The 26,825-nt window shown below is 40.1% G+C and overlaps 2 protein-coding genes across 5 annotated transcripts in view; one reads left to right on the forward strand and one right to left on the reverse strand.

The window, feature by feature from the left end:
• Window positions 1–5,746: 5,746 nt before the first annotated feature.
• Window positions 5,747–17,010, reverse strand: actr10 (actin-related protein 10 homolog). 2 transcript variants are annotated; one of them, XM_031890394.1, is made up of 13 exons: window positions 16,634–16,721; window positions 13,996–14,068; window positions 13,780–13,862; window positions 13,136–13,244; window positions 12,256–12,363; window positions 11,767–11,834; window positions 11,390–11,469; window positions 11,051–11,086; window positions 9,617–9,696; window positions 9,415–9,488; window positions 8,240–8,321; window positions 7,049–7,250; window positions 5,747–6,776 (listed from the first exon to the last, which is right to left on the reverse strand). In XM_031890394.1, exons 2-13 carry the CDS (start codon window positions 14,002–14,004, stop codon window positions 6,595–6,597), a joined length of 1,113 nt encoding a protein of 370 aa, XP_031746254.1. In that variant the 5' UTR covers window positions 14,005–14,068; window positions 16,634–16,721; the 3' UTR covers window positions 5,747–6,594. The 2 variants fall into 2 exon arrangements, with proteins under 2 accessions (XP_031746254.1, NP_001011001.1); NM_001011001.1 differs by lacking the exon at window positions 16,634–16,721 and adding an exon at window positions 16,922–17,010 and having other exon boundaries at window positions 5,752–6,776.
• A 9,532-nt stretch (window positions 17,011–26,542) lies between these two features.
• Window positions 26,543–26,825, forward strand: part of armh4 (armadillo-like helical domain containing 4) — an 83,087-nt gene continuing 82,804 nt past the window's right edge. Inside the window, exon 1 of one of the 3 annotated variants that reach the window (XM_004917220.4) lies at window positions 26,543–26,792. The gene's annotated coding sequence lies outside the window, so the exon portion shown is untranslated. The remainder of the gene's footprint in view (window positions 26,793–26,825) is intronic. The other 2 variants (XM_002933729.5, XM_004917219.4) reach the window with 2 other exon arrangements.

The raw sequence follows: 26,825 nt of genomic DNA on the forward strand, positions 1-26,825 counted from the left end.
ACACCTAGCGGAGGATGTGTCCTTCTGCGCAATGCCGTTCTGCGCTGTATGTGGTAACAGGTTTTTAAAGTTCCCCCATACTCTACGCTGCAATTCAATTACTTGGGCAGAAAAGGGTAGAATTGGTAGCAGATTAATCATTCATTATCAGCTGAAGTAGGGAAAGCCAGGTAATAGGCAATATATGACCAGGGCACAAACAAGCCTTGGTGGGACCTGCAGGGAGGGAAGATTGTATGTTGTAAGTATTGTATGTACCTGAAAGTGAGAGGACGGCAGTAGCTGTCAAAACTGCCCCTAGGCTTGCTACACATATCCTTTGTGGGTTGTTTTTTTTTTTTTGCTACAGTGGTGTGAAAAACTATTTGCCCCCTTCCTGATTTCTTATTCTTTTGCATGTTTGTCACACAAAATGTTTCTGATCATCAAACACATTTAACTATTAGTCAAAGATAACACAAGTAAACACAAAATGCAGTTTTTAAATGAGGGTTTTTATTATTTAGGGAGAAAAAAAATCCAAACCTACATGGCCCTGTGTGAAAAAGTAATTGCCCCCTGAACCTAATAACTGGTTGGGCCACCCTTAGCAGCAATAACTGCAATCAAGCGTTTGCGATAACTTGCAACGAGTCTTTTACAGCGCTCTGGAGGAATTTTGGCCCACTCATCTTTGCAGAATTGTTGTAATTCAGCTTTATTTGAGGGTTTTCTAGCATGAACCGCCTTTTTAAGGTCATGCCACAACATCTCAATAGGATTCAGGTCAGGACTTTGACTAGGCCACTCCAAAGTCTTCATTTTGTTTTTCTTCAGCCATTCAGAGGTGGATTTGCTGGTGTGTTTTGGGTCATTGTCCTGCTGCAGCACCCAAGATCGCTTCAGCTTGAGTTGACGAACAGATGGCCGGACATTCTCCTTCAGGATTTTTTGGTAGACAGTAGAATTCATGGTTCCATCTATCACAGCAAGCCTTCCAGGTCCTGAAGCAGCAAAACAACCCCATACCATCACACTACCACCACCATATTTTACTGTTGGTATGATGTTCTTTTTCTGAAATGCTGTGTTACTTTTACGCCAGATGTAACGGGACACCCACCTTCCAAAAAGTTCAACTTTTGTCTCGTCGGTCCACAAGATATTTTCCCAAAAGTCTTGGCAATCATTGAGATGTTTTTTAGCAAAATTGAGACGAGCCTTAATGTTCTTTTTGCTTAAAAGTGGTTTGTGCCTTGGAAATCTGCCATGCAGGTCGTTTTTGCCCAGTCTCTTTCTTATGGTGGAGTCGTGAACACTGACCTTGATTGAGGCAAGTGAGGCCTGCAGTTCTTTAGATGTTGTCCTGGGGTCTTTTGTGGCCTCTCGGATGAGTTGTCTCTGCGCTCTTGGGGTAATTTTGGTCGGCCGGCCACTCCTGGGAAGGATCCCCACTGTTCCATGTTTTTGCCATTTGTGGATAATGGCTCTCACTGTGGTTCGCTGGAGTCCCAAAGCTTTAGAAATGGCTTTATAACCTTTACCAGACTGATAGATCTCAATTACTTTTGTTCTCATTTGTTCCTGAATTTCTTTGGATCTTGGCATGATGTCTAGCTTTTGAGGTGCTTTTGGTCTACTTCTCTGTGTCAGGTAGCTCCTATTTAAGTGATTTCTTGATTGAAACAGGTGTGGCAGTAATCAGGCCTGGGGGTGACTACAGAAATTGAACTCCGATGTGATAAACCACAGTTAAGTTATTTTTTAACAAGGGGGGCAATCACTTTTTCACACAGGGCCATGTAGATTTGGAGTTTTTTTTCTCCCTTAATAACGTAAACCTTCATTTAAAAACTGCATTTTGTGTTCAATTATGTTATCTTTGACTAATAGTTAACGGTTTTTGATGAGCAGAAACATTTAAGTGTGACAAACATGCAAAAGAATAAGAAATCAGGAAGGGGGCAAATAGTTTTTCACACCACTGTATTTGTCTTTTTGCTCAGCAACTCTACAGTTCGGAATTTTAGCAGCTATCTTTTTGCCAGGGTCTTGTTTACCTTAGCAACAGTGGCTTCAATGAGAGACTGGAAGATGAATAGGAGAGGGGTTAAATAGAAAGATAAGGAATAAAACATAATAATAATAATAAAATTGCAAGGTCGCAGAGCAATAATTTTTGGCTGCTGGGGTCAGTGACCCCCATTAATAGGCTGAAAAGATATAGAAGAGGAAGGCAAATATTTGAACAAATATAGAGAATGGTGGACATTCTGTACTATACAAAAAGATAACTTAAAGGTGAAACGTGCTTTTAAAACCTCTCATTGACATTTCAGTGAGGCTACAGAAGAATGACAGCAGAGTGTATTAGTTCAGTGCTAGTGTGCCATTAAGCAAGGGTTTCTGTGATCTCTCCCACCCACTAGCACTGTCTTATGGGCAATGCCCAAGGACTCTGCCACTTTTGGGTGAGCAAAACTTCTTTCACAGTCCTATTACACCTTGTAGGCATTGTTTCCTATTAGACTGTATGGGTTCAAGCTGCTGAAAATGGACATTGTGATCCACTGGATTCTGGCACTAGCAATAACGAACGCAATGTGCAATGAGCCTTGAACTGAATGGATAAATCAATAAATTAATTAAATGTGCAAGGTGACTGGAAGGGCTGCTGGCCAGGTGAGAGAAAAACATGAATGCAAGCACAGGGGAAATCAAAATAATAACATTTGTGTTACACAAGGCTGCTGAACATGGCAGAACAACAGGCCAACTTACAGGGGAAAGTAACATACAGAAGCTAAGGGCTTAGGGCAGTGACAGACAGGGAGATCAGTCGCCCAGTGACAAATCTTAATTGCCGCGGGCGACTGATCTCCCCGCAATGCCATCCCACCCGCAAGAATGTAAATTGCCAGTGGGATGGCATACACATCGCTACAATTTCCGGAAGTCGCCTCCCCATCTGTCTGTCACTGCCCTTAGCAAGTACTGTTTTTTATTATTATTTGTAATCATTTTATTTTGTGTCTCTTATTCTTCTCCATTATAGCATTCAAATCATTATCAGCACACACATAAAAATAAAGACCACATTTCTGGCCCCTTGTCTAAATACCTCCTGCCTTAAGGCCCTTGGACCGATTCAGCAGCTAATCGGCCCATGTATGGGCAGAAACGAGCGGCCTGGAGCGGCCTGAAAATTGGCCAGATATCGATCGGCCAGGTTAGAAAATCCAGTCGGATCGGGGACCGCATCAATGAACCGACTGCCCCATGGCCGCAAATGTAATCCGATCGGATTATTTTTTTAAAGCAACTTGCTACCCGATATCGCCCACCTGTAGGTGGGGATATCGGGTAAAGATCCACTCGCTTGGCGACATCGCCAAGCGAGCGGATCTTATAGTGTATGGGGACCTTTAGGGTTAAGACACATGGAACTACTAGTAGCAGCTACTTGTCGTGGCTACTAAAATAGACAATGCTGATCATCTACTGATAACTGTCTCTACGTGTGTTTTAGCAGAGGCGTTCACAGTATTGTCTATGGCAGGGTATTTTCTAGAGTTTAATAGCTTTGAAAAAGTAGCTGATACTAGTAGCTCCGTGTGTCTTTACTCTTAGGGCAGTGGCACACAGGGAGATTGGTGGCACCGCGACAATGGAGATTTGTCTCAGCACAACTAATCTCCCCGTGTGCCACTGCCCTTAAGCATAAGGGCAATGTGTACAAGGAAAAAACATATTTGTGCCATAAGTTTGCCAGTGTCTCACATTGCTAGGCAATCTTTATGTGAAGAAAGAATAAAGGAGATTGTTGAACATGTTTAAGGGAAGTCATTGTTTACATTTTTTGGGGGAAACAATTGTCTTTTAAAAAAAAAAAAAAAATATATATATATATATATACATATACTGTACATACATAGTTAGGTTGCCATGTGGTGGCACTTGCATTTGCATAATGAGTGAATGCAACAACTCGCTCATTATGTACACGGGTGTGATGCAGGAGGGTGAGTTGCATCCACTGCTCCTACGTCACACACATGCGCATAATGAGAAAACAGGGAGTCTCGCTCATTATGCGCATCTGCTCTAAATAACATGGCTGCCTGCCAGTGGGGACTGGTTTTTTTTTCAGTGTTTCCCCCCAACCAAAGTGTGGGCTTTATTAGCCTGCACCTCTGGTGGGGGAAGCAAATTTAGGGTAAAAGTGCCCCTGCTTGATTGCTTCCTCCGAGTACTCTGGTTCCTCCCATGCTCCAAAAACCTACAGGGAGGTAAATTGGCTCCTGATAAAATTTGCCAAAACGTGTGTGAAAGTGACAGGGACCTTAGATTGGTCTCCGTAGCTTCCTGCTGCAGCTCTAGCCATTGGTAGCATATACCAAACATTCTGATGGGAGGGGGAGTGAGTTCTTATAATTTCTTATGGGAGGGGGAGCAGGAGAAGGGAAAGAGGAGAGAGCTGCTCAGACTTTGGCCACGGGAATAAAGGATTTTTCTGAGAGAGGAAGTCTGATAGCGAAATGCATGTATACACAAAAGACAAAGAGCAATCCTGAGTTTCTCTTGATAGAGGACAGTGCAGCGTTCCTGTGAGTGCTTATGGCTGTATTCACACAGACCTTTCTGATAAAGCTTACTTAGTTTTAACCTTTCTTTTTTTACCAACCCAGTGTGTGAGCTTTAGCCTATAGGATAAACCAGTGTCAATGGGATTTTCTTTGAGCTCTTTGGGATTAGTTCCCAGAATTCCTTGTGTTTTGATAATGTAATTGTAATACACAAGAAACACAGGAATGCAGAGACATTATGATGGTGGCTGTGGCATAAGTAACACCTAGTGGTTGTAAAAAGTATAAAGAGTAGTACTAAATATGTGCAAGTAAATAGTTTCTTATAAAGTTGTAGTGTACACTACAACTACCACAATACTAAAATGTATAATTAAAGCTTTAAATCAATGGACATGAAAGCAGAATTATCCAATATACGTTTCTCTATGTCCCTAAGGCCAGTAACTCAATGAATGTAGGAATATTCTCCAACTGCAATTTATTATATTTTATCTTTATACTGCTGATTTGAATGCATGGCTTCATTAGCATAAAGCTGGCATACACAGGCCTCTAAAGCCTCATCTTGCACCCAGAATGGCCACAATTGATAAGGACTAATTGATCATTATGCCCCCTTCACCACAAAATTGCCTACCAATCTGCAAAGCAAATAACTGGCAGCACGATTCAATAGAATCATAATATTCTCTCCACATTGTCATCTCATCAGTGTAATTATGGTTTTCTCCTAACAAGAATTTTTTTTCTAGTTCTGTAGTTCCCGGTGTTTTTTAGTCCACTGTGTACAAACCTCCGTCATTGTCACTGACAGCAGCAGAACACAACAAGGTCACTGGCTGCCCTATCCCATCCATAACATATTAACATGTCTGTTGCAATCTTTTAGGCCTTTTAAGCACTGCCGTTACGCTTTGTCTGTATGTCTGAGCACCATTAAGCTCCCCCATACTTGTTATATATATATATATATATATATATATATATATATATATATATATATATATATATATATATATATATATATATATATATATATATATATATATATATATATATATATATATATATATATATATTATATGGGATTTGCACACCCCAATACAAGAAATTCTCACATATATTAATGAGGGAAGTCCCCCATTCCAAATATATACAGGAAATAATACATATCAACGTTGTGTGCTGCACTGAAGTTTATTATGGCTAAATTAACCAGCTGCAAAACATGGGGATGAAATACATTTGTATCAATATTATATATGCAATGTATTTGAGTTAGTGTTTGATAAGACAATTGTGTCTAACAAGGAATGTGTTTTATAGAGATATCTATGTTGCTGCCAGTGTTTCCCCCAAGCCGTGTGTCACAATGTTCAATATCCAGGCACCACTACATAAAACTAACAGTACAATATGATGTGACAATTTCCAAAGTATTAGGGTCCCTTAAACTGCACATATTCAGCACATTGCTTCTAAAAAGTTGCACAAAATAATATGTTTGTCCAAAGCCTACATAAAATAGTAGAGAATACTGGCTTCTGCCCGCAAGCTGTCCTTGCACTACAACTCTAATTCTCCCCAGCGGGTTGATTAGGGATTTGTAGCACAAGCAGGACATTCTTGGATTAGCTCAAGGCTGCCCAGCTGGAGGTCTGTGGGCCTGATGTGGCCCCCCAGGGCATTTTATGGCCCCCAGTCTGCTAAGTGGTTCCAAACACTCACTGTATGACATCATCATTTAAATCAATTGGGCCTTGAACATGCTATATGAGAAATAGTCAGTCCACAACGTGTAATAAATTGATCAGCACTGGATTAGAAGAACCATTTGTGAAAATATGATTAATCTAATCTATAGAGGTAAAACAAATAAAAGATGGCAACATTAAACCCAAGGCGTGGCAGCTTTAAAGTGAGAACAATTACAGTTTTGTAAACGTATAATAAATATCCGTCTTTCCAAGAAAGAATTCAGTCTCTTCTTTAAGCAAAGCTAGGTTTGGCGAGAAAAGGAAAGGGATCACTTCTCGGTAGAAAAGGCTCTTTTCATCATCGGGGGTCCGGACTTGCCAACATCAAACATCATCTCAAGAGGTGGATTATTCAGGCAACACCAATCAGGTATTCGGCCTGTCTGGTTGTAATATTCTTTAGACACAGATCTACTGCCCAGGATATCTTGCAGAGCTCCAAAAATAGCCCCTGGCAAAGAAGCAAAATTAGGCCATTTATACAGATCACTTAAATCATACTGTATTCCACACTACCTTTCTTTTTCTGAGAGGGGGTAAAAAGATATATGTACCCTGGTTATGTGTGCTCAACCCATATCTACATTAATAAAGTTTGAAAATCATCTCCTTATTAATCAACATGCAGGAAAATGGTTAAAATAGCTCCAGGCTTTTTTTTTTTTTGGCCACACCCGTTAAAAAAATCTAATGCTTGCTTCCCACTTCTATGGATTACTGTACCTCCAAGCCATGCCACGCAGTTTGGCTTTGCAGGGGGAGTATGAACCTTAAAGATCTTGGTAGCCAGAGTTTCTTTGTATTTTGGCTTTTCCACCAAGTAGTGTATCTCTGCCATAAGCCGGTGAAGGAATCCAGGCAACATAGCGGTACCTCCTATAATCACCAGATTTTCAGCCAGCTGTTTCCTTGTATCTATTGGGCACTGGTCAATAAACAAATAAATGTTAAATGATGTTACAGTTTCCAACAAGGCAAAGACTCCACTGGGCCTTAATCCTATTCACCTGAGAGGAAATGGATTTTGTATAATTATACAAGAGAATATGATGTTAACAACTTTCAAACTGCTAATGGGATCTCATCTCCTATTAACTGCTAGAACTGCCTGTTTATGTCATGCTACTCAGTACTTGCATATTGCCAACAGTACAAATGCTAAAATATGGAACATCACTCATTTCCCAACTGCTGCCATTTCCTTTCCTATACTCATCAGATTTAGAGGACAGGAGCAGGGCAACTGCATTTTTAAAAAACATTATTTATTGTAAATTAAATTTATTTTTCCTCCCCACTTCTTCAGCTTTAAATTTCATACATTTAAAGGGGTTGTTTGCCTTTGAGTTAACTTTTAGTATAATGTAGATAGTTAATATTCTGAGACAATTTGCAATTGGTCTTCATTTTTTTTATTATTTGTCATTTTATAATTATTTCACTTTTGTTTAGCAACTCTGGTTATCTGGTTGCTAGGGGTCAAACTGCCTTACGATGAGGGAGTTTTTTAATGAAAGGAGAGGCCTAAATAGAAAAATAATTAATACGAATGAACAATAACAATAAAATTGTAACCTCACAGAGCAATAGTTTTTTGGCTGATGGGGTTAGTGACTTCTATTTAAAATTTGGACTGAAGAAGGCGGCCAAAAAACTTTAAAAACTGAAGAGTTGCGTAGAATCAGGCCTTCTGTAAACATACTAAAAGTTATCTTACAGGTGAACTACCCCTTTATTATGCAGTAGATCCTAATATTCTGTTCCCCCTGGGAAATGTAAAATCGGGGTTCTGCTGTACTTCCTAAAGTTCATTTATCTTTTGGCGTTTTAAAATAATTGTACTGGATATAGCTGTAATATTGTAACAGATACAAAATTAGCCTGCCTGTGACTACGATTATAATCATTTTTTACCTGAACAAGTGAATCCAGTATTAAGGAAGCAACTGATTTCTCTTCATTGTCCTGCTCAAAAAGCAGTTCTGCAACTGAATCCCTGCAAAATAGAAGTGTAACTTCTAGCAAAAAATTGAAAAGCAATAGAAACACTGACTCTAAGAAAAACAAAACACTATCTGTAGTTGTGAGCAATAATAATTATAATAAATTGCCTCAGCTATTTGGATAATGTTTTTTTTTTTATTAACTACTGGAACATGGCTCTATTAACTGCTGGACAAGTCTGAAGTGGCAGGAGCCAATACTTCCTTGCAGCCCACTGCAAACCACTGCTTTAATATCTTTTGAACATCACATCAATCAAGTACCCTTGGTTTGCTTAAAAAAATATTTCATGGTTTTAATGTGAAAGGGAATTAAGACAGGGGCAAAGACTTATATAAAATAGCTTTTATTACAGGAAAAGCTATATTGCTGTTCAAGGTATTGGTCCCCACTATAATCCTAGGAGGAGACTAAAACATTGATTGTTATTATTCTGGTGCATTTCTACTGGAGAATGCAAGCATGGCTTCCACTGAGCAGCACAGTAGAGCAGGTTTGAATATTGAACACAGGGATGCCAAAATCATCTCGGACCATAACACTAAAATGTATGTAGCACACATACAAATTAAAGGAGACATATATAAAAATTAAGAATGTACAAGTGAATTATACTCCTCTGAATATAGAAGGATTGTGCTTAAAAAAAAAAAAAGTTGTGTTTCGGACTATTTCAGATTTACTTGCGAAATTCCACCAAAACCCCATAAGGGGGGAGCCGGCGGCTGTCAGTACATGGCACTGTAGGATAGGAACCAAACAGCTAGGCTGACCTGATAGGGAACTGAAGCCTATCTTTGCTTGAGTGCAAGGCTGCAATTGGCTATCCCCCTCCTGCTGTGTTTCTGGCAGGGACTGTTAGGACATGCCCACCCTTCATTTGAAACACGGACAGAAAACGTATAGGATCTATAGGGAGATCCAACAAAGTGCCATTTCTACAGATGGGATACATTTTTAGCGGGATGCAAAAATTCTATGAAAGTAATATACAGTTTGCAGACCATAAGCTGGAGAACACTGTATTAATTGAAGTAGTATTTATTTGGCCTTATTTTTTTTTTTTGTCCTTACATTCATCTTACCTGATAGAACCTTTAACATGCAAAATCTTTTGTCCATCCAAAGGATAGTCAACATCAGGTGGTGGTATGGGGCGCTAGGGATAAAAACAAGAAAACGACAGGTGCAAAAACATTACATTTTATATACTTCCAGAAATGAATCAGTTACAATACAATGTTCTATCCTATTTTAGGGACAATAAACAATCAATGTAAATCCTACCTCGGCAGTGCCATCCAGATTAAATCTTGCAGCTTGAAGTTTTAGCCCTCTTTGGAGGTCACTCACAAAGCAGATACGCACTTTAACAAAAGAAAAATAGAAAATAGTGTAACGTTTACACCCACTCTTGTATGAGGATGCTGTGTAAACCCACTTGACACTGAAAGATTTTTATTCATGCTCTTATGTGTCAAGGTGATTGGAACTGCTGCCATGAAGTGCTGTTGTTTCCGGCAGGGCAAGGAGTTTGTATATACTCTGTGCTGGTTCCCCTTGGGTACCCAGTTTCCACCCACCCTCAAAGACATACAGGCAGGCTAATAGACCCCTCATATAACTGACACACCGTGTGTGATGGAGACCTTAGACTGTAAGTTCTCCTGAGACAGGCACTTATGCCAAATATGTAAAATCACTGTAAAGCACTGCAGAATAGGTCAGCACTATATAAATTATAAAAATAATAATTACAATAAATATTGGATCAAAAATAACTGTTTCATAGTGTTCTGTTTACAAAGATAGCGAGAATCTTATCCATAAGGGTAAAGTCACACGGAGGTTGCGCCTAGGTTCCTGTATAAGTCGCTGCAACTAATCACCCGCGGTTTTTGCTGTGACTTTTTAAAAAGTTGCAGCAATTAATCACTGTGTGTCTTTGCCCTAAAACACAAAAGGATAGCTTCTATTGAGAAGAAAAGGAGACACTGCCACTAACCTTAAATAAACAGCTCTTTTTAAAATAAAGTTCATCATTTTTCCCAACACATTACTAAACATTACTCATTGTTTTATGAATAAACAAAGAGCTTAAAGTTTGCAGATTATATGTAGGTTTTCTTGCACTTTCAGACAAAAATGCAGCAGACAGGTATAATCACAACAAAACCAGGAAAATGCATTTTCCAGCAATCACACTGACTGTATATTATAAAATGTTTTGTCGTGTTAACGGGAGATTTAGCACAGTATGCCATCACCCTCAAACAAGAGTGCAATGGCACACTACAAATTACATCTAACTCCACCTTGTTTAGTGTATATTTATATAATATATATATATATATATAGAGCACATTCACAAAAAAGCACTCACGGCTTCAAACTATAGAAAAACGATTTAGATTTATTAAATCATCGCATCAACGCGTTTCGATCCAGACAGGATCGTCATCAGGATCCTGTCTGGATCGAAACGCGTTTATGCGATGATTTAATAAATCTAAATCGTTTTTCTATAGTTTGAAGCCGTGAGTGCTTTTTTGTGAATGTGCTCTCTATTTTTGTGATTAGCACCCGGCGTGAGATGCTGATGCGGTGAGTGCCGATTTTTGTTTTGGGGTATATATATATATATATATATATATATATAGTGCATATTTATATGTATTATATAATATGGCTATAGTTGCTGTGTAGGAATTGATCAATTACCTTTAATGTCTTCCACTATTTCTTCTGAAATACTGCCTGAAATAAACAAACAGTTGTAAGCAAGAAATATATATTTTATCTTAAGTCTGACATAAAACTGCACTTCTTGGCTAACTGTAAATCACACAAAAATATTGTAGAGGGACTGAAGTCAGTTGGCCTGAGGAAAGTCTCGCAGGAATCATTTTTGTTTATTTTAATTAGTACTCTATTGAAATTTCAGCAATACAGTACACACTGGTTATGAGCAATCTGCCAACAACTAGTGGCTAAATGTTTGAACCACAGGCTGACACTGACTTTATTCAGCTCTTTCTCGTAATAGCAAACATTGCATACTCATTACAGAAGGCAGGCTCTGGTCCTTGGCTGTTCCTGTATTGGCCGTGCACTCCTCCAACAACTGTGATTCCAGCTCTCTGAAGCAAAGATGTATGAAAATGTAAGCATCTATGATTATTATCATTCATATATATATATATATATATATATATATATATACAAACAATACAGTGCTGCTTGCTATTGTTATACACTATAAGTCACATTCCTAATTATCACACAAATAAACAATGGTACTGCATAAAGAGCAAATACTTAGGCTTTCAATCATGAAGGCATTTTTATAAATAACAAATATGTGTGTGTATATTATTTTTATAAATAACACACACATATATTTTTTTTTCAAAGCTAGAAGCTAGTAAAATGCTTACTTGTGAATCGCTTTGCCTCCCATAGGAAGAGCTCCCCAGCAGCTAAGGATTGGAATTCCTTCATATATCTAATGTATGTTAAGAAAGTTTATTTTCTATATATTTCTTAAATGTCACTAAAATTTCTAATGAAATGAGTATGAGAGTGCTAAATCTGCACTGACAAGCAGACATTGGGAGGGGGGTATTAACAGTTCTAAAACCAATACAACAATATTTATTTACAAACTGCAGTTTTTGGACGTTCTTTGCAGCTAAGCACATGGAGCAACCATAACCAGGGCTGAAAGTCTACATCCATTCAGAAGCAGCCCTACAGCCCTCCAATTCTTGAGCATAAACAGCCAAGGAAAGTATAACAAAGGGCAGAACAAAATCAGAAATAGACCCGACAGTAGCACCGGGAGCAAGAAATCTGGGCACCAAAAATAGAAATCTTCTTTAAAGATTATTATCTATTATATTTTGCTACTACAGAAAAAAGGATACAGGTAGCACTAAGCTTTCTGCATATCCACAGTCCAACACCATGGCTGAGTTTATCCCAAGGGTTAGAAGTGACATGAGATGGCTTGGAGCAAAGAGCACTGAGGGAACCTATATAAAAAAAAATATGAATAAGGCATATTATTTATAGTCACACACTATAAGGTAGCCACAGCCTCGAACAATTCTCTGATTTTACTGAATAACAAATTCTACAATGAAATGTTCAAAACAATGAATCTCCCTCTTAAAATAACGTTTATGTGAGAAAAAGCTTTAAAATCTGAAATATGCTCTTTGCAGTGCATTTGTTGTGAAAGCAATAGGTGAAAAGCAACTGCCCTCACAATGATATAGTTGCGTTCCATTCAGGTTGGAAAAACAAAATAATAAAGAACAAAACTGCAGTGTAGGGTTTGTTATTCAGTAAAAGGAGGGAATTGCTCAAGGGTATTTATATGTCTCATAGTAAAACCCAGATGCCCCTTTGTGCCTTATCTGCATGCCCAGGAAGTACTACTAACAGACATGGCATTTGAGAACACGCTAGTAACAATTCACAATAATTAACAACCTATTTTTATCAATACAAAAAGCCACACAATGGCTGCACTTTGCACATCTGGGCACCATAATAAACTTGCAATATCTTTGCAACATCCAGATAAGCTGTTGAGGTTTGGTGCTATTGGATTTCTAAACAGAATTAAAAAAAAAAAAAAGAAAAAGAAAATTGCATAATAAGGCAACATTAATACTAGTTATAGCTGACCAGGTTTTTTTAGAGCAATGAAATTGAAAGTATCCTCTTTAATACTGTTATGGCAAGGTTTCTGAGACTGAGATCAGGTAAGACATTTTCACTCATTTAAAAAAAATGTACCTCAAAATATTTGAAAAGAACACGTGTAAGTGTTTCCCTGAAGTGTGAGGGAGACAGCACAGATTCTATCAAAACAACCCGGCGATCTCTGGGATTCACCAACAGGTGCCTAGAAAGCAAACATACAATGCTGAATATACATACAATGCTGAATATACACAATGAACAAAAGATTTCATTAGAGCTTACAAATAAGGATAATAATAACCTAACGAATATCTGTTAAAGATAGAAAGTATCTGTAACATATAGAGGTGGCCATACAAGTAGCAATTTCGATCTTTCATGCATTAGTCACGTGAAAGATCATTCCCACCCTCCACTGACGTTCAGGGCTTAATCGTCAGATACGGAGGTACAAACAATAGAGATTCTATATGGCGCCCAATCAAAATCTTTTAACCCGCCCGATCGGCGAGACGACCAATATCCGCAGCCTTTTGCGATATCGGTCGCCTCTTCGAGCAGCCATACATGCACCGAATATCGTACAATACGAGGTTTTGTACGATATTATTGGTGCGTGTATGGCCGGCTTAAGTGTACGGTAGGGGAAATTAATCTTCTAAAAATAAGCAAACAATAATCTTTCTTTTTATTAAGAGATAACATTGTACAATTGTGAACTGTACAATTCTCCTTACCTGAAATAAAGCATGTGAATAAATTCAATTAGATAGGAATATAGTTCTTCTGTATTAATATGGTACTGGACAACTTTAATAGGCTGCAACAAATAAAAAAAAAAAATTGTTTATAAAATGCTGCTTGATTTGTTTTAATGGTACATATATAACAATAACCCTTTCACTGTAATACTCTGTGGTGTCTCCTGTACTTATATAAGTGTATCTAATTACCTTAGACATGCCAGGCTTTCTTATCTCACTCCGAATAATGCATCGTGGCCCTGTTTCCCCAGCAAATCCACATCTGGAAAATGTAATGTTAGTCATAGGTCAGTTTAGCAAAGCATACTGTAGAACTTGCAACTTTAAAACACCAATGACCTAAATAATAAACTTCACTGACATAAAACCACCAACCATTAATAAATGACAAATGGACAAGAATAAATTTGTTTTTGTGAATAAAAATCTTTGGCAACACATAGGAAAAGCAAAGCTTTGGTTCTACAGATGGTACAGAACTGAAGGTTGTAGAGGGAAGCTGGAAGTTGCACTTCTGTTACCATTCTAAAGGCGGCCATACACGGGAAACAACCTCTCCAAACGAGTGGTCCCCAATCTGATGGAAAATCAAACCTGCCTGATTGTGGTCTGGTTAATTTTAGGCCAGATATTGAGGCGGGGGTGCCCATACTAGGAATCCAGGATTCGCTTCGGGATTCGGCCTTTTTCAGCAGGATTTGGATTCAGCCTAATCCATTGTCCTGGCCAACCCGAATCCAAATACTTAAAATCATGTGACTTTTCATCACATAAACACAGAACACCAGAGGAGCTGATAAAACTAATTAACAATCCATTGAGAAGCCACAGATAATGAGCTACTCAATGGCTGCTGCTTAGAGAAGGGAGGGGTTTAAAGATAGATAGGGAGCACTGAACATATTACCCTGGTTACCAGGGCTCTGGAGTCGGAGGCAATTTTGGGTACCTGGAGTCGGAGTCAGCAAAAAATTAACCGACTCCTACTAAATTTAGATGGGAATAAAAAAAAAAAGCAAGTTTAAATGTCCCAATTCATAAACAGTCATAATTAATTACTTCTCTGCTATAAGAATAAAGCCCAATGCACGCAGTGCATAAACGAACACGTTGAGTGACCATGAAGCTTTTCATTGACTGTATGCTTCACTAAATGGGACGTAACGCACAGTTAAGGTGCGGCAGCTCCACTGCGTCGTGTTCCTGTTACAGGGAACCCAGCCTAACTCTCACTGATAGCTAATTAAGTAAAAAAAAATTGCAGGATTAGAAATAATTGTATACGTGAAGGGAATGGATAGTCAATAGTTTAAGACTGAAGCTTTAAAATATTTGAAAAACTGCTGTTATTCAGCTGTAATGTTTAATTGGGCAATACAGTAGAGTGTTGGCTTCCTAGCCAGTAGTTCTGTGGTTAAATGACATGTCTCCTTCCTTTCCTTCAATGAAAGTATAAAATACATTAGCATATTAAAAACAGAGGAGTCAGAGTTGGAAGTATCAGAAACTGAGTCGAAGTCAGAGAATTTATCTACCAACTCCACAGCCCTGCTGGTTACAAAGGAAAGGGGGGGTCAGTGATAATTGCCCAACTTTTAAATTAGTGCTTGATGATACCTAAAAACAGAAAAATTTAGATTTTTTTAAATTCAATCAATAGGTAGCCACAAGACAACACAAGTCTTGTTTATTGTGCTAATTTTTAGCAAATGTTTACTGCCCCTTTACAGATGTCTTGCTGGGCCCTACGAACCCCAGTGTAACATTGTACATTTAAAAAACAAATATTATACATAGGGAATAACATATTACATAAGGAATAACATATATTTTTTTTTTTTACAATGCACACATTTCAGTGAGTCATTTGACACCAATTACATCGCTAAGCACCAATTATAACAGAATGACATCACTAAACAAATATATATTTAACAAGATTCACTTGTTACTCCAAATGGAAGACCCACTTATCAGGTGAATCCAAGGTACCAATATTCCTAATACCAGATCTGATACTTGTACAAGAATTTTGTCGATGGTGAAATCGCACATTGAAGCAACTGCACAAATCAGAAAACATTTATCCATGAAGCATTGATGATGCCATCTAGTGTGTCTATTGTGTTAGTACAGGTATGGGATCCCTTATCTGGAAACCCGTTATCCAGAAAGCTCAGAATTACGGAATGCCCATCTCCCATAGGCTTCATTTTAATCAAATAATTCAGAATTTTAAAACTTATTTCCTTTATCTCTGTAGTAATAACACAGTACCTTGTAATTGATCCCAGCTAAGATATAAATAATCCTTATTGGATGCAAAACAATCCTATAGGGTTTAATTAATGTTTTATTGATTTTTTAGTAGACTTAAGGTATGGAGATCCAAATTACAGAAAGACCCCTTATCCGGAATACCCTTGGTCCCGAACATTCTGGATAATGGGTCCTATACCTGTAGTGCAATAACAGTGCTACAAGTGTGCAAATGAAATGTAGCCTATGTCATTTGTCAGAGGATGCTGGGAATTTTAGTTTGACAGATGGGGGATATAAAGTTGCCCAGTCATTTTTCTCCTGACTCCCCATTCAGGTATCAGTATTAACTAGTCAGTACATGAAGTGCTGTGCCATCAAGCCCCATGCTGAAGCCAACACATAACAGGCCCAGCACTGAACACAGCCCAGCCCACCCACTGGGGTTCAATGTAAGGGTAACAGTCACCCTATGGCAGGTATACAAACTGCATAGCATACAAATACACAGTTTTCCACAAAGGGGTCTCCCCCAGGGAAGTATATGGGGGGGGGACCCCAATCTTACTCCCTTATGGCCCTTGGATAAAACCCTGCAGTAAGGCAAGCTCTGCCTCCAATAAGCTATGAGGAGTGTTAGTTTATCCATAGCCATAACAGGCTTACTCCCGGAAACATTGCTGAAAGCAGAAACTGACCGACAGCCGTGCCAGCCAATGGGAGGAGGCATTAGGAATCCAGTTGGATACCCCCCTATACCGAGAAGGAAGGCACACCGACTGAGGCCTCATAGCCGGCGCCATTGTCTTGGGACAGGACCCAGGCCGTATCTGGCTGGCTGTTCCCATGCACTTACTTGGTAAATGCTTCCCCCAAGTCTATGACGACCGCCGTCTTCTCCCCGCCGCTCCCCAGCCCCTCATACAGCGGCATCCTTGCTGCCAGTACCCCGGCGAGCCCAGCGCTGCTAAATACGGCAGGGCGGGGTTACAAGCTGCTTGCTCCAGTACGCTGACAGCCCAGGTCTCACTGCGTTGCATTGCGCATGCTCCGTAGGAAGTCAACAAAAAGTGACATTTTAGGGGCTGCGGTTATATAGCTGTGAGCTGCCAAGCTCAGCCGCCCTACAGGCCGGTTTATAGCTATGTGGGGCTGCTGGGGTTTGCCCTCAAAAAGCAGTTGGTGAGTGGATCCCATAAGTGCTATGTCAGTGGAAGCAGCCGTGATTGCGCGCAGCAGATAGCCTATTCTACCATCTTTCCATCTCTAGTGCCTGGAATATAGGGAGTGGAAAATGAATCTTGTAACCCTATATTTGTGTAACCCTTTCTTGGCACACTTCTGCAAAAGTTGGATTACACTCATTTATCTGGCTTATTCTTAGTCCCCTGAGCCCCTTTGCAATAGTGAAAGGATACTGGGATTCACAGCGCAGTGCCTCCACCTAGTGGCCACTGAGGAGCACACCTCAGGGGAGATTCCACTAGGAAAATAATTACACAGACTTTGCAGCAAGGATAACTAAGAAGAGATAACTTTATATAACAGTTGAAATAAAATAAAGAACAACTATATGGATAAATGATAATCCTGCCCTGGGGAACCGTTGCAGTCTATCCACTCCTGGCACAGTCTCTTAAGGTGCCCAGTCCCACACTTTGATCCGGATTGGCAAAAACCCTTTTCTCAGTTCAGTCCCTTCCCCAAGAGCTAAGTCCCCCCAGGTAGCGCTACCTGCCCCAGAGTACCTTCCCATTAGGAAAGGCAGCTGTTCCCATGTAGCAGGCACTCGAGCAACACCTGTCCTCACCAGGAGACACACGTAGACTCACACAGAGGAATTAGCAATCACCAGCAGCCCAGCAGACTTTTATCTTTGTAGTCTGAACACAACAGTAAGTGGCTGGCTACTCACTCTGGATCTCTCTTTCAATTGCTGGCAAAACAACAGGGACTCCCTTTATAAACTGCTGGACCTGCCCCTGATTTTTGGCTCCAAACCTAGGCACATCTCCTGTCTCCCAACAGGGCACTGGGGCATCCAGCCAATCAGGTTTCTCCCCAGTCTGTAGCCGGGCGGGATGATGTCACAGACAGAAACACAGGGGAAAGAGTTCTCTGATTCCCTACATTTGCATGACAAATAACCGAAAAATATAATTAAAACATCTGTGGTTGAATGCCACAATTCACTTATCTCCACTTCCCAAAGTCCATAATAGAGTCCATTTGCACACATAGCCAGAAATCGTGGCCAAGCAAGTCTGTTTCAGTCTGTCACTGCTTTGTGGGTTTAGGCATTTACTATAGAGCTCTATGGAAAGCTGTGACAGAAGACAGATTGGCGCCCATTGATCCCCTCTACAAAATTACAATATGCACATGGCACACTATGCCACTGTAATCATGCCTCATATAGTGGCCATCAAACTGCCCTGTCTGACATTAGTTTTATAGAATTTTCTGAACACTCACATCAGTCTCTGCCCTAATAGAGATTCCAGTCTATGGTCCTTGGTATGCACACCCAATAGGTTAAATTTCATCAGCCGATTAACTTGTCCTGAGGTGCAAGAACACTAAGTGGTGCAAAAGCAGGAGGTGTAGGGTGGATGGGCACAAAGCAGCCCTCTTCTTACTTCTTTACATAGGAAAACCCACATGAGCACAGGGAGGAGTAATCAACTGGGCACAGGCAGAAATCAACCAGTTTAATAAATATTATTATTATTATTTAATTATAACTCACATGGGAATGTTTTCGGTTCTTCAAATGCAGCGTTTTAAGTAGCTCAAAAATGCAATGTTTTGGAACCATTCATAGGCTTTTAAGGCAACTATCACCTGTCAAAAACTGGTACAAGCAAGTGACAGGTGTAATGTATATCTGTGGGAGGCTGTTTCTGGTGCTTTAATGTCACATGGGCTACTTGAAAACACTGCACTAACACACCTGACACAGCCTTGTGTGCCACCAACTGTGCTCACAGAATCTGCTGCCCTTATAGATAACACCAATGCCCTTGTATTTGCAAAAGTTCCTTAAGAAACAAGGGAGAGGTGAACATGAGAAGAGAAATGAATGAAAGGCGGATTATAAATAACAAAAGCTGGTAAGAAAGAGTTTTAAAAGAGTAGTGAACCTACCAATATATGTTTTTAGATCCAGCAGAGGCACCCTGTATTTGTCTAGGGCCTAAATAAATATTGGACTTCATGTGGTGCAACTGGAAATTTGTAGGTGATTGTAGTTGCTCTTTGCTGAAAATTTTTATCTATATCAGGAAGGCATTCAAAAAAGTAAATTCTTCAGAAAGATTACATATAAGCAGGAAACAATGACTAATCTTTTCTGAGTAATATAGAGTGCATATTTCAAATATTTTTCTTATTCCTTCTTGAAAATGTTAACCATTTCTTTATGTACAGTTTTATGAATTAACACCTGCAGTAATGACTATATTTAGTGAGGCAAGCCCCATAACCTTCCACAAGACAGAAACTATAAAATAATTTTTATTTTATAACTTTTTAATTTCTTTTCTAAATGGAGGGCCAAAGTGCTCACACACCTGACAAGAGTCTGACTGAGCAGCCAAGCTGATACACAAAGGCACTGCTTTGAATACATGGTTTATATTACCCTGAGATAACTCCAGACTCAAAAAGGCAATTATACAGGGCAGTCCATTGAAGTAGTGTGGCCTGGAGTGACCCTACAAAATGTGGTGATTATGGTGGTGGTGTCATGGTGTTAAGGTTCTTAGCATAAATTGCCTGACACATTATACTGCAGTGTGGGGCCTTAAGGCCCCTCTGCCCCAGTCCACCCCCTTGGGCGTAACTCATGCACTGAATTCCCCTGTATTAAGTGCATCAGTGATTGGGAGATTTAGCACACAGGACACAGACAGGCTAAAACTAGGTGAAGGCAGGCAAAAGAGGTACGTGTCCATTCTGCCTAGCCTTAGGGAGCTACTTGGCAGCAGCTACTTGTCACGACTATTAAATACCATAAAATACCCTGCCATAGACAATACTGAGCATTGCCTCTGGAAAAACATATGTAGAGACAGTTATCAGTAAATGATCAGCATTGTTTATTTCTATAGCCGTGACAAGTAGCTGCTACTAATAGCTCCATGTGTCTTTACCCTTAGTTCTGGCCCTGATGTACTGGCAGTTACCATAGAGCTCCCATGAGCCCCCTCTGCTTACCTCTTTCACATCAAAGAAGGTTGGATGCTGCATTGCTAATAGAGAGAGTGCTCTTGTGTATTCTGCACTTGAACAGCGGATTGTTCTTTTAAAAAAAAGAAATCAGTGGGGGTTGCAAAATGTTAGTCATCCCTCAGTGATTATAACAGTGAAAAGCTAAACTTAAATCAAATAGATAGCTTTTTCACTAAACTTGCCAGGGTCACCATCAAAAACTTTGGGACAACATACAAGTTATATAGGGGCACCCAATGAACCCAAGCACGTGGTACCAAACATTTTGGCCATGCCCTCTTGGGTTCGCTACACAAATTATCAACTAGAAGGTTGGTAGGTTTTGCTGGGACAAAAGGCTGAACTTGTTAAAAAAAAATTTCAACCACAGATTCTGATACAAACTCACCGATCATTTCACTAAAAAGCAGGGGTGTAACTAAGGTGGACACAGACTCTGCATCTGCTGGGGGGGCAGGAACGATAGGGGACTCCGTAGGCAGTGACATCTCTATAGAGGAAGCAAAACCCATGGTCCCAGGGGAATCCGAACTGCAGGGGTCAGCTTCCTCTATAGCTAAGATGTTAAATAAAATAGACAGAAATCCCCCCTCCCCAACCACTATCTTACCTGCAGACAGGAAGAAGAGGACACCGGTGGGCTGGGGGGTGGACAGGGAGCTAAGTAAGGGTGGCCATGCACAAGGCCCGTCTGAAATTTTTTTTTTGAGGGGGAGCCTTGCAATGACCTGTTATGCTGGTGTGTGTGGGATGCATAAGGCAGGTAGGCAGCTGCAAAATAAAATGTTGTAGCACTCAATAACTGCTATTTAAAAACGGCACCAGAAAAAGGACCAATGAGGTCTGAAACATTATCTGAATAAAACACAAAGAAGTTACACTATGCAATATAAAATGTCTTGTTCCCAAAGTTTAGGGGGTCCAATAGCTATTCATTCCACTGCTGTTAATGTAGGTGATAGCTCATGTAATAATATAATTCAGTAAACAGATCCCAATATAAAAATCGGAGTCCCCTTCGGATGTAAATTCCATAGGGCCCAGGTCTTCTTTCTCCCCCCTGGTGGCGGCCCTGCCCAGGGTCATTGAAGAATAGAAAAGCAGAAGATGTTATTTTGGTGGTGCTCACTCTGAAGTACCACAGGCCAGTGCAGGAACTACTGGGGGTTCATGATCCCATTAATATTAATTTGCCCAAATCTAACAGTGCCTGCACCACTCCTACAGTGAAACATGATGGTGGTAGAATCATGTAGTGAGGCTGCTTTACATCGGGGCAGGGACTGGACATCTTTTCAAAAAGGAAGAAAACATGAATGGTGCAAAATACAAGGAACAAGAGAACCTGCTAGCTAAAGAACTGAAGCTTAGGCAAAATGTCACCTTTTAGCAACACAATCCCAAGCAAAAGGTCAAATTAACACTAGAGTGCCTCAAGAACAAAAATGTGATTTTTTTTTTTTTGCAATGGCCCAGTCTCTCTCAATCTAATTGAGAATCTGTGGCACAGTCTTTGCAGGGGCAGCAGCAAAAAGCTACATTTCAATTTGCTCTCACTGCACTACAAATTCTGCTCCTCCTCCCCTGCCCCAGTTAATCCAAGGGTGCAGCATGGAGTCTGCTGTCTCAGGCAGCATCAGAACCAAAAGAACCCCTGCATTTAACTAACCTGAACCACCTAGACCAAATCTACCTAGAAAAATGATGCAAAAATTACTCCTGAACAACACACAAAGCTGTTACATAATATGCCTAGCTGGCAACAAAACAAGAAAATACCCATTTTTTCCCCCAGTCTTCATACTGCCCTCAGCCCTACTAAGGGCTAAATTCCACGGAAGATTTTGATTTTGTAGGTCAGATTTTATCTGATCTTGTCATCAGTGGTGTAACAATAGAGGAAGCAGACCCTGTGGTCGCAGGGGGGGGGGGAGATGGTCCTCACCTCACCACAAGCACCGACATAGGGACACGACAGAGCAGGCAGGGAAAGGGGAAAAGATTTTTTTGCAGGGTGTCCTTGTGCACTGTAGTTACATCACTGCTTGTCATAAGGGTCAGACTGGGGGGTGCAAGGTGCCCCCCACTGGCCCTGTCACCCGCACCCCCCTTTATCCCCTGCAAGGGCCCGCGCCACACGCCCGACGTCCTCCCGAGCGCACGTAAATGAAATGCGCCAGGGGTGGACATCGACAACCAGGGGAAGTGGCAACAGGGATCGGGTCTGGGCCGCACAGTCCGACCCTGCTTGTTATGCAAAACCATGCAATACAAAGTCTGAACCCCACAGCTGTAATGTCAGATCAGATAAAGTCAGATGGTAGGTTTTGTTTCTGCATCTACATCCGACAGTCAGTGTGTTTCAATGAGACACCATAAGATTTTATCACGTTGCATGCAACATTTCCTTCCAGGCAGGCATGTCGTGTTGAATGGCAAACCTTTTATGTAGTTGACACATAAGATTTTTCTATCAGTTCCATTATATTTTGATCAAAGTTACTACATCTGACTTGTAGAATGTGTTTTGTTGATCCAACACCATCCTGTGGAGTTTAGCCCAAAATCTTGTGGTGTTGGGGGAGTTGCATGACAATACAAAGTGAGTTTGTGGATGGTTGCCGTGTGAAGGGTAGGGGTGAAGGAACAAGAGATACAAGTATATTTATTAAAAGAGAAGGAAATTCATTTTGGCATTTTTCTGCCAATAGATTTACCACATTAGTGCCACATAGAACACTATATTTATTCTGCAGAAACCATTAACATACCTGAGTAAACAGCTTTAGAAGCTTTCCCCTTTGCTTAAGATAGCAGCTGCCATTTTAAGTAGCTTCCTGCCTGTAGGTCTAGCTGTTATAGCTGAGATCACACATTCCTAAGGATGGGGGAGGGAGTTCTTAGCATTCTGGTGGGAGGGGGGAGCAGGAGAGGGGAGAGAAGAGAGAACTGCACAAACTCTGGCCCGGGAATTATGGCTGTTTCTGAGAGAGGGAGTCAGACACTGGAACATTATGTTTATAAAAAAAGAGACAAGAAATCCTGTGTTTCTTTTGATAGAGGACTCAGTGCAGTATTACTGTAGTGCGTATGGCTGTATTTACATAGACCTTTCTGATAAAGCTTACTTAGTTTTTACCTTTCCTTCTCCTTTAAAACTAAAATTAATAAATGCACTTTCCATTTAGTTAATGCAAACCTGGAGCCTGAAGCTCACGTTTCCTGGACTGTTTATGGGTGCGGGAAGGAAGCAGTAAACTGGTCAGTCTGGTGCTCCCTAACCTGGATCTGTTGCAAATTGTAAAATTTGTGATCTGTGACCAGTATGAAGGATTGTGTATTAATGTAATACCTTCTGAAAATAGCATTTAAATTCACACAATTCTGCACCTCGGTATCTATTTGTAAAAGAGCCCTATTTTTATTATTATTTCTTTAAGTGTATAGCTAATCTGTCTAACATACAATTTTAAGCACCTCTTACACTTTGTTTTTTTAAACATTTTATTGAAGTTTTGCAATAAACATGTAGGACGAATAATGACAAATTAATAGTCACATTCGACAGTTTGTCCTTCAAAAAGATAAGAAATGAAGAAAATAGAATGCTTACAGAGAAACAAAATAAGTAATTTAAATAGAGAAAAACAAAACAAATTAACTAACTATGCCCAGTGGATAAACTATAAAAAGAAAAGAAATGAAAAGTTTCCTAGAGAGCAAAATCAAGGATAATTTTGCTTATATGTTCGTTAATTATTGAAATAAATCTATATATGCAGCATTTTATAAATCTGATCCTTATTACTTATATCTATAGCATTAAAGAAAAATGACCATGTATTTTTAAAAGGGATCCTGGATTTAGGTTCACTTGTTTTTGCTTTGATGGCCTCTTGCACACCTCTTACACTTATTAAATATACAGTATTACATTTTGTATTGCAGGTAATGAAACGAGTGTTATTGAGAGCTGGCTCAACATAAGATTTAGAACTTGCTCACCACAGTATCTCCTAACTCCTGGGGTTAGCTTGCAAGCTCCCCAATGGTTATACACAATACACCTAAATATATATCTGGAAATGAATGTCCTAAAATACCCCAGAATAACAGTGTGGGCCCCTGTCACAGACCTTCAACCAGAGAGCCCTTAGTGCACCATCAATCTGAACATTCACTGAACAATATAGTGGTATATAAATAGCCACTCTCCCATAGATAGACTATAATGAAGGGAATCACACCAGAGAGAACAAATAAGCATGAAATGTGGCAGTGCCCTTTTCAGCAGCAATGAAAGCAGCATTGCCAGTGCCAGTGTAATAAACAGGCATGTTGCTCCTACATATTGCTCAGTGGTGCTGATCTTCAGTGTTGCTATTTTTACTTTATGTTGTTTGCAAGAAGCAAGGGAGAATCTATAGAGCTTATATGGAGCCTGGGGAGATACAAAAAAAAAGAAACAAGGGCACAGTGAATAATAAGAGGCTGTCCAGATGGAACAGACCTGGAGTGCTATAAAAAAAAAAAGACAGAAACCCTTTGTGGCTCTAAGATACATCCCCAAGCTGCCTGGATGAAAATGTTTTACTGGACCTTCCCAGGCCCGGGACTTACCTGGGCCTAAACTATAAGAAACCAGTCCACCTCAGTTGGTCACTTTACTCTGTGTATTATTGTGAAAAGGATGTTTTCTTAAAGGGCCTGTAACACTAACAATCATATGGCCTTCTATACATTTAAATATAAATAACTTTTACTCATATACTTATACAAACTTACATTATGTCACTGCCTCAGCCTGCAGCAGCTGCACAACCACCTTCCCCACCATAGGTTCCTGCATCTCTGACTTCGCCACCTGGACCTCCTCCCTCACCTTTTGCGTTCCCTTCATTACCTGCCAAACCCTCTTCATCAAAACCTGCACCCCTGCCACAAGCACCAGCTGCACTTATGAAAGATGCACCCAGATAAGAGCAGCAGGAGGCAAAACAGTTGCTTCTAGAGAGAATGGGGAACAGCAGAAGGCACACATGGAGGAGATCTTGGTGTTGCTGGCCAAACCTTCCCCCCTCTTTCACCGAGATTTTTTTTCTATCTTTATCATTTATTTATATAGTTGCACAGCACTTTATGTTTTATCTTCATCAGAAGAAGAGGATGCACTTATTCCTATGTTTATTTTAATGTATGATTATGTTGTCTTCTTCTCTAATTTGTGTCGGGGGGGGGGGGCGGCATGGGAAAACTTCATCGCTGATCGTATTTAAATTAAACTGCAATTAGTGCAGGCCCTAGATGGATTGTCTAGAGGTGTACCTGAATTTTCAATTGATTGGGTAACTCTCTAGTTTGCCCCTAAAGTTGCCCTGTGTCTCCTAGTATAACCGAGAAACACACATTTTAAAGGGGATAGCCACCAAAAGCTATTTTATTAAATGGAAAGAAAATGTAATTTTCTTTGTAAATGTAACTGCAATTTAAAGTGGCATTTGACCCTTTTTAACTCTACTCTAAACAACGTAGCAGGGCTCATCCCTTCTCCAGCCAAGACAGTTTTCAGTCACAATTATATTTACAAATTCTAAACAAATATCTAATACAAAATTACTTAGAATCATCTTTCACAAAGCTAAACTTTATTTCAGGCTCATATTCCCTTTAATTACATTTAAATGGTTTTAAACTTATTAGTAATAATAATTGCTATGAAAGCAGTGTTTGCCTACCTGTTTGTATTATCCTGAAACAATGTAGCAGAAGACTAAACTGGAGGAAAACTGATTTGTGCTGCATTGTTTTGAGAGAACACAACAGGGACAAATAGTGATGATAACATACAAATCATCTTTAAAACTACTGAAAATGTTTAATTAATGAATATGGGAAAGTTGCTTAGAATTTATTTTTTTTATTCTGCTTTTCTGCATGTCTAAAGCATTAGAGTACAGATAAGGAAGAAAATGACTTATTCCCCCAAGAAGCCATTGTTGCTGAACAGGTTTATGCTATGGAGAATATGGCATTCCTTGCAAGATCAGATTACTGAAGGTGCTCGCCAATGAATAAACACCAACTGACATGTTTGATCCACAGCAATGAATGGACGTGCTACTACAATGAATGAATAATATATACACGGTATATGGGAGTATAAAGCGGAGGTCTGAGCTATAAGCGCATCTATAGAATGAGCGGCTGGGCATGGGGGGGGGGGGGGGGGGAGGAGGGCTGCGCATGCGCGTTACCAGGCGGGGTTGCATGGCAGGCTGGGCTGTAGTGAGCCGGGGGAGCGCACAGATTGATTGTTCACCTGTCCCTCTCTGGAGAATAGAGGCAGCCTGGGCGGATCCTGTAGCACAGACAAGAGGGGCTCAGTCACAGTCCAGTTGTTTTATGGGCAGCACTTGGTGGCAGGAGAGAATGGAGCTGACAGGACGTGTATAGATGCCAAGGTACATTGAAGCGCTGTGTAGTCCAGCTGGCTGGTAAGCGTCTTCCTCTCGCTGTCATTTCTACTA

Source organism: Xenopus tropicalis, chromosome 8 (assembly GCF_000004195.4).
Source record: "Xenopus tropicalis strain Nigerian chromosome 8, UCB_Xtro_10.0, whole genome shotgun sequence".
Lineage (NCBI taxonomy): Eukaryota > Metazoa > Chordata > Amphibia > Anura > Pipidae > Xenopus > Xenopus tropicalis.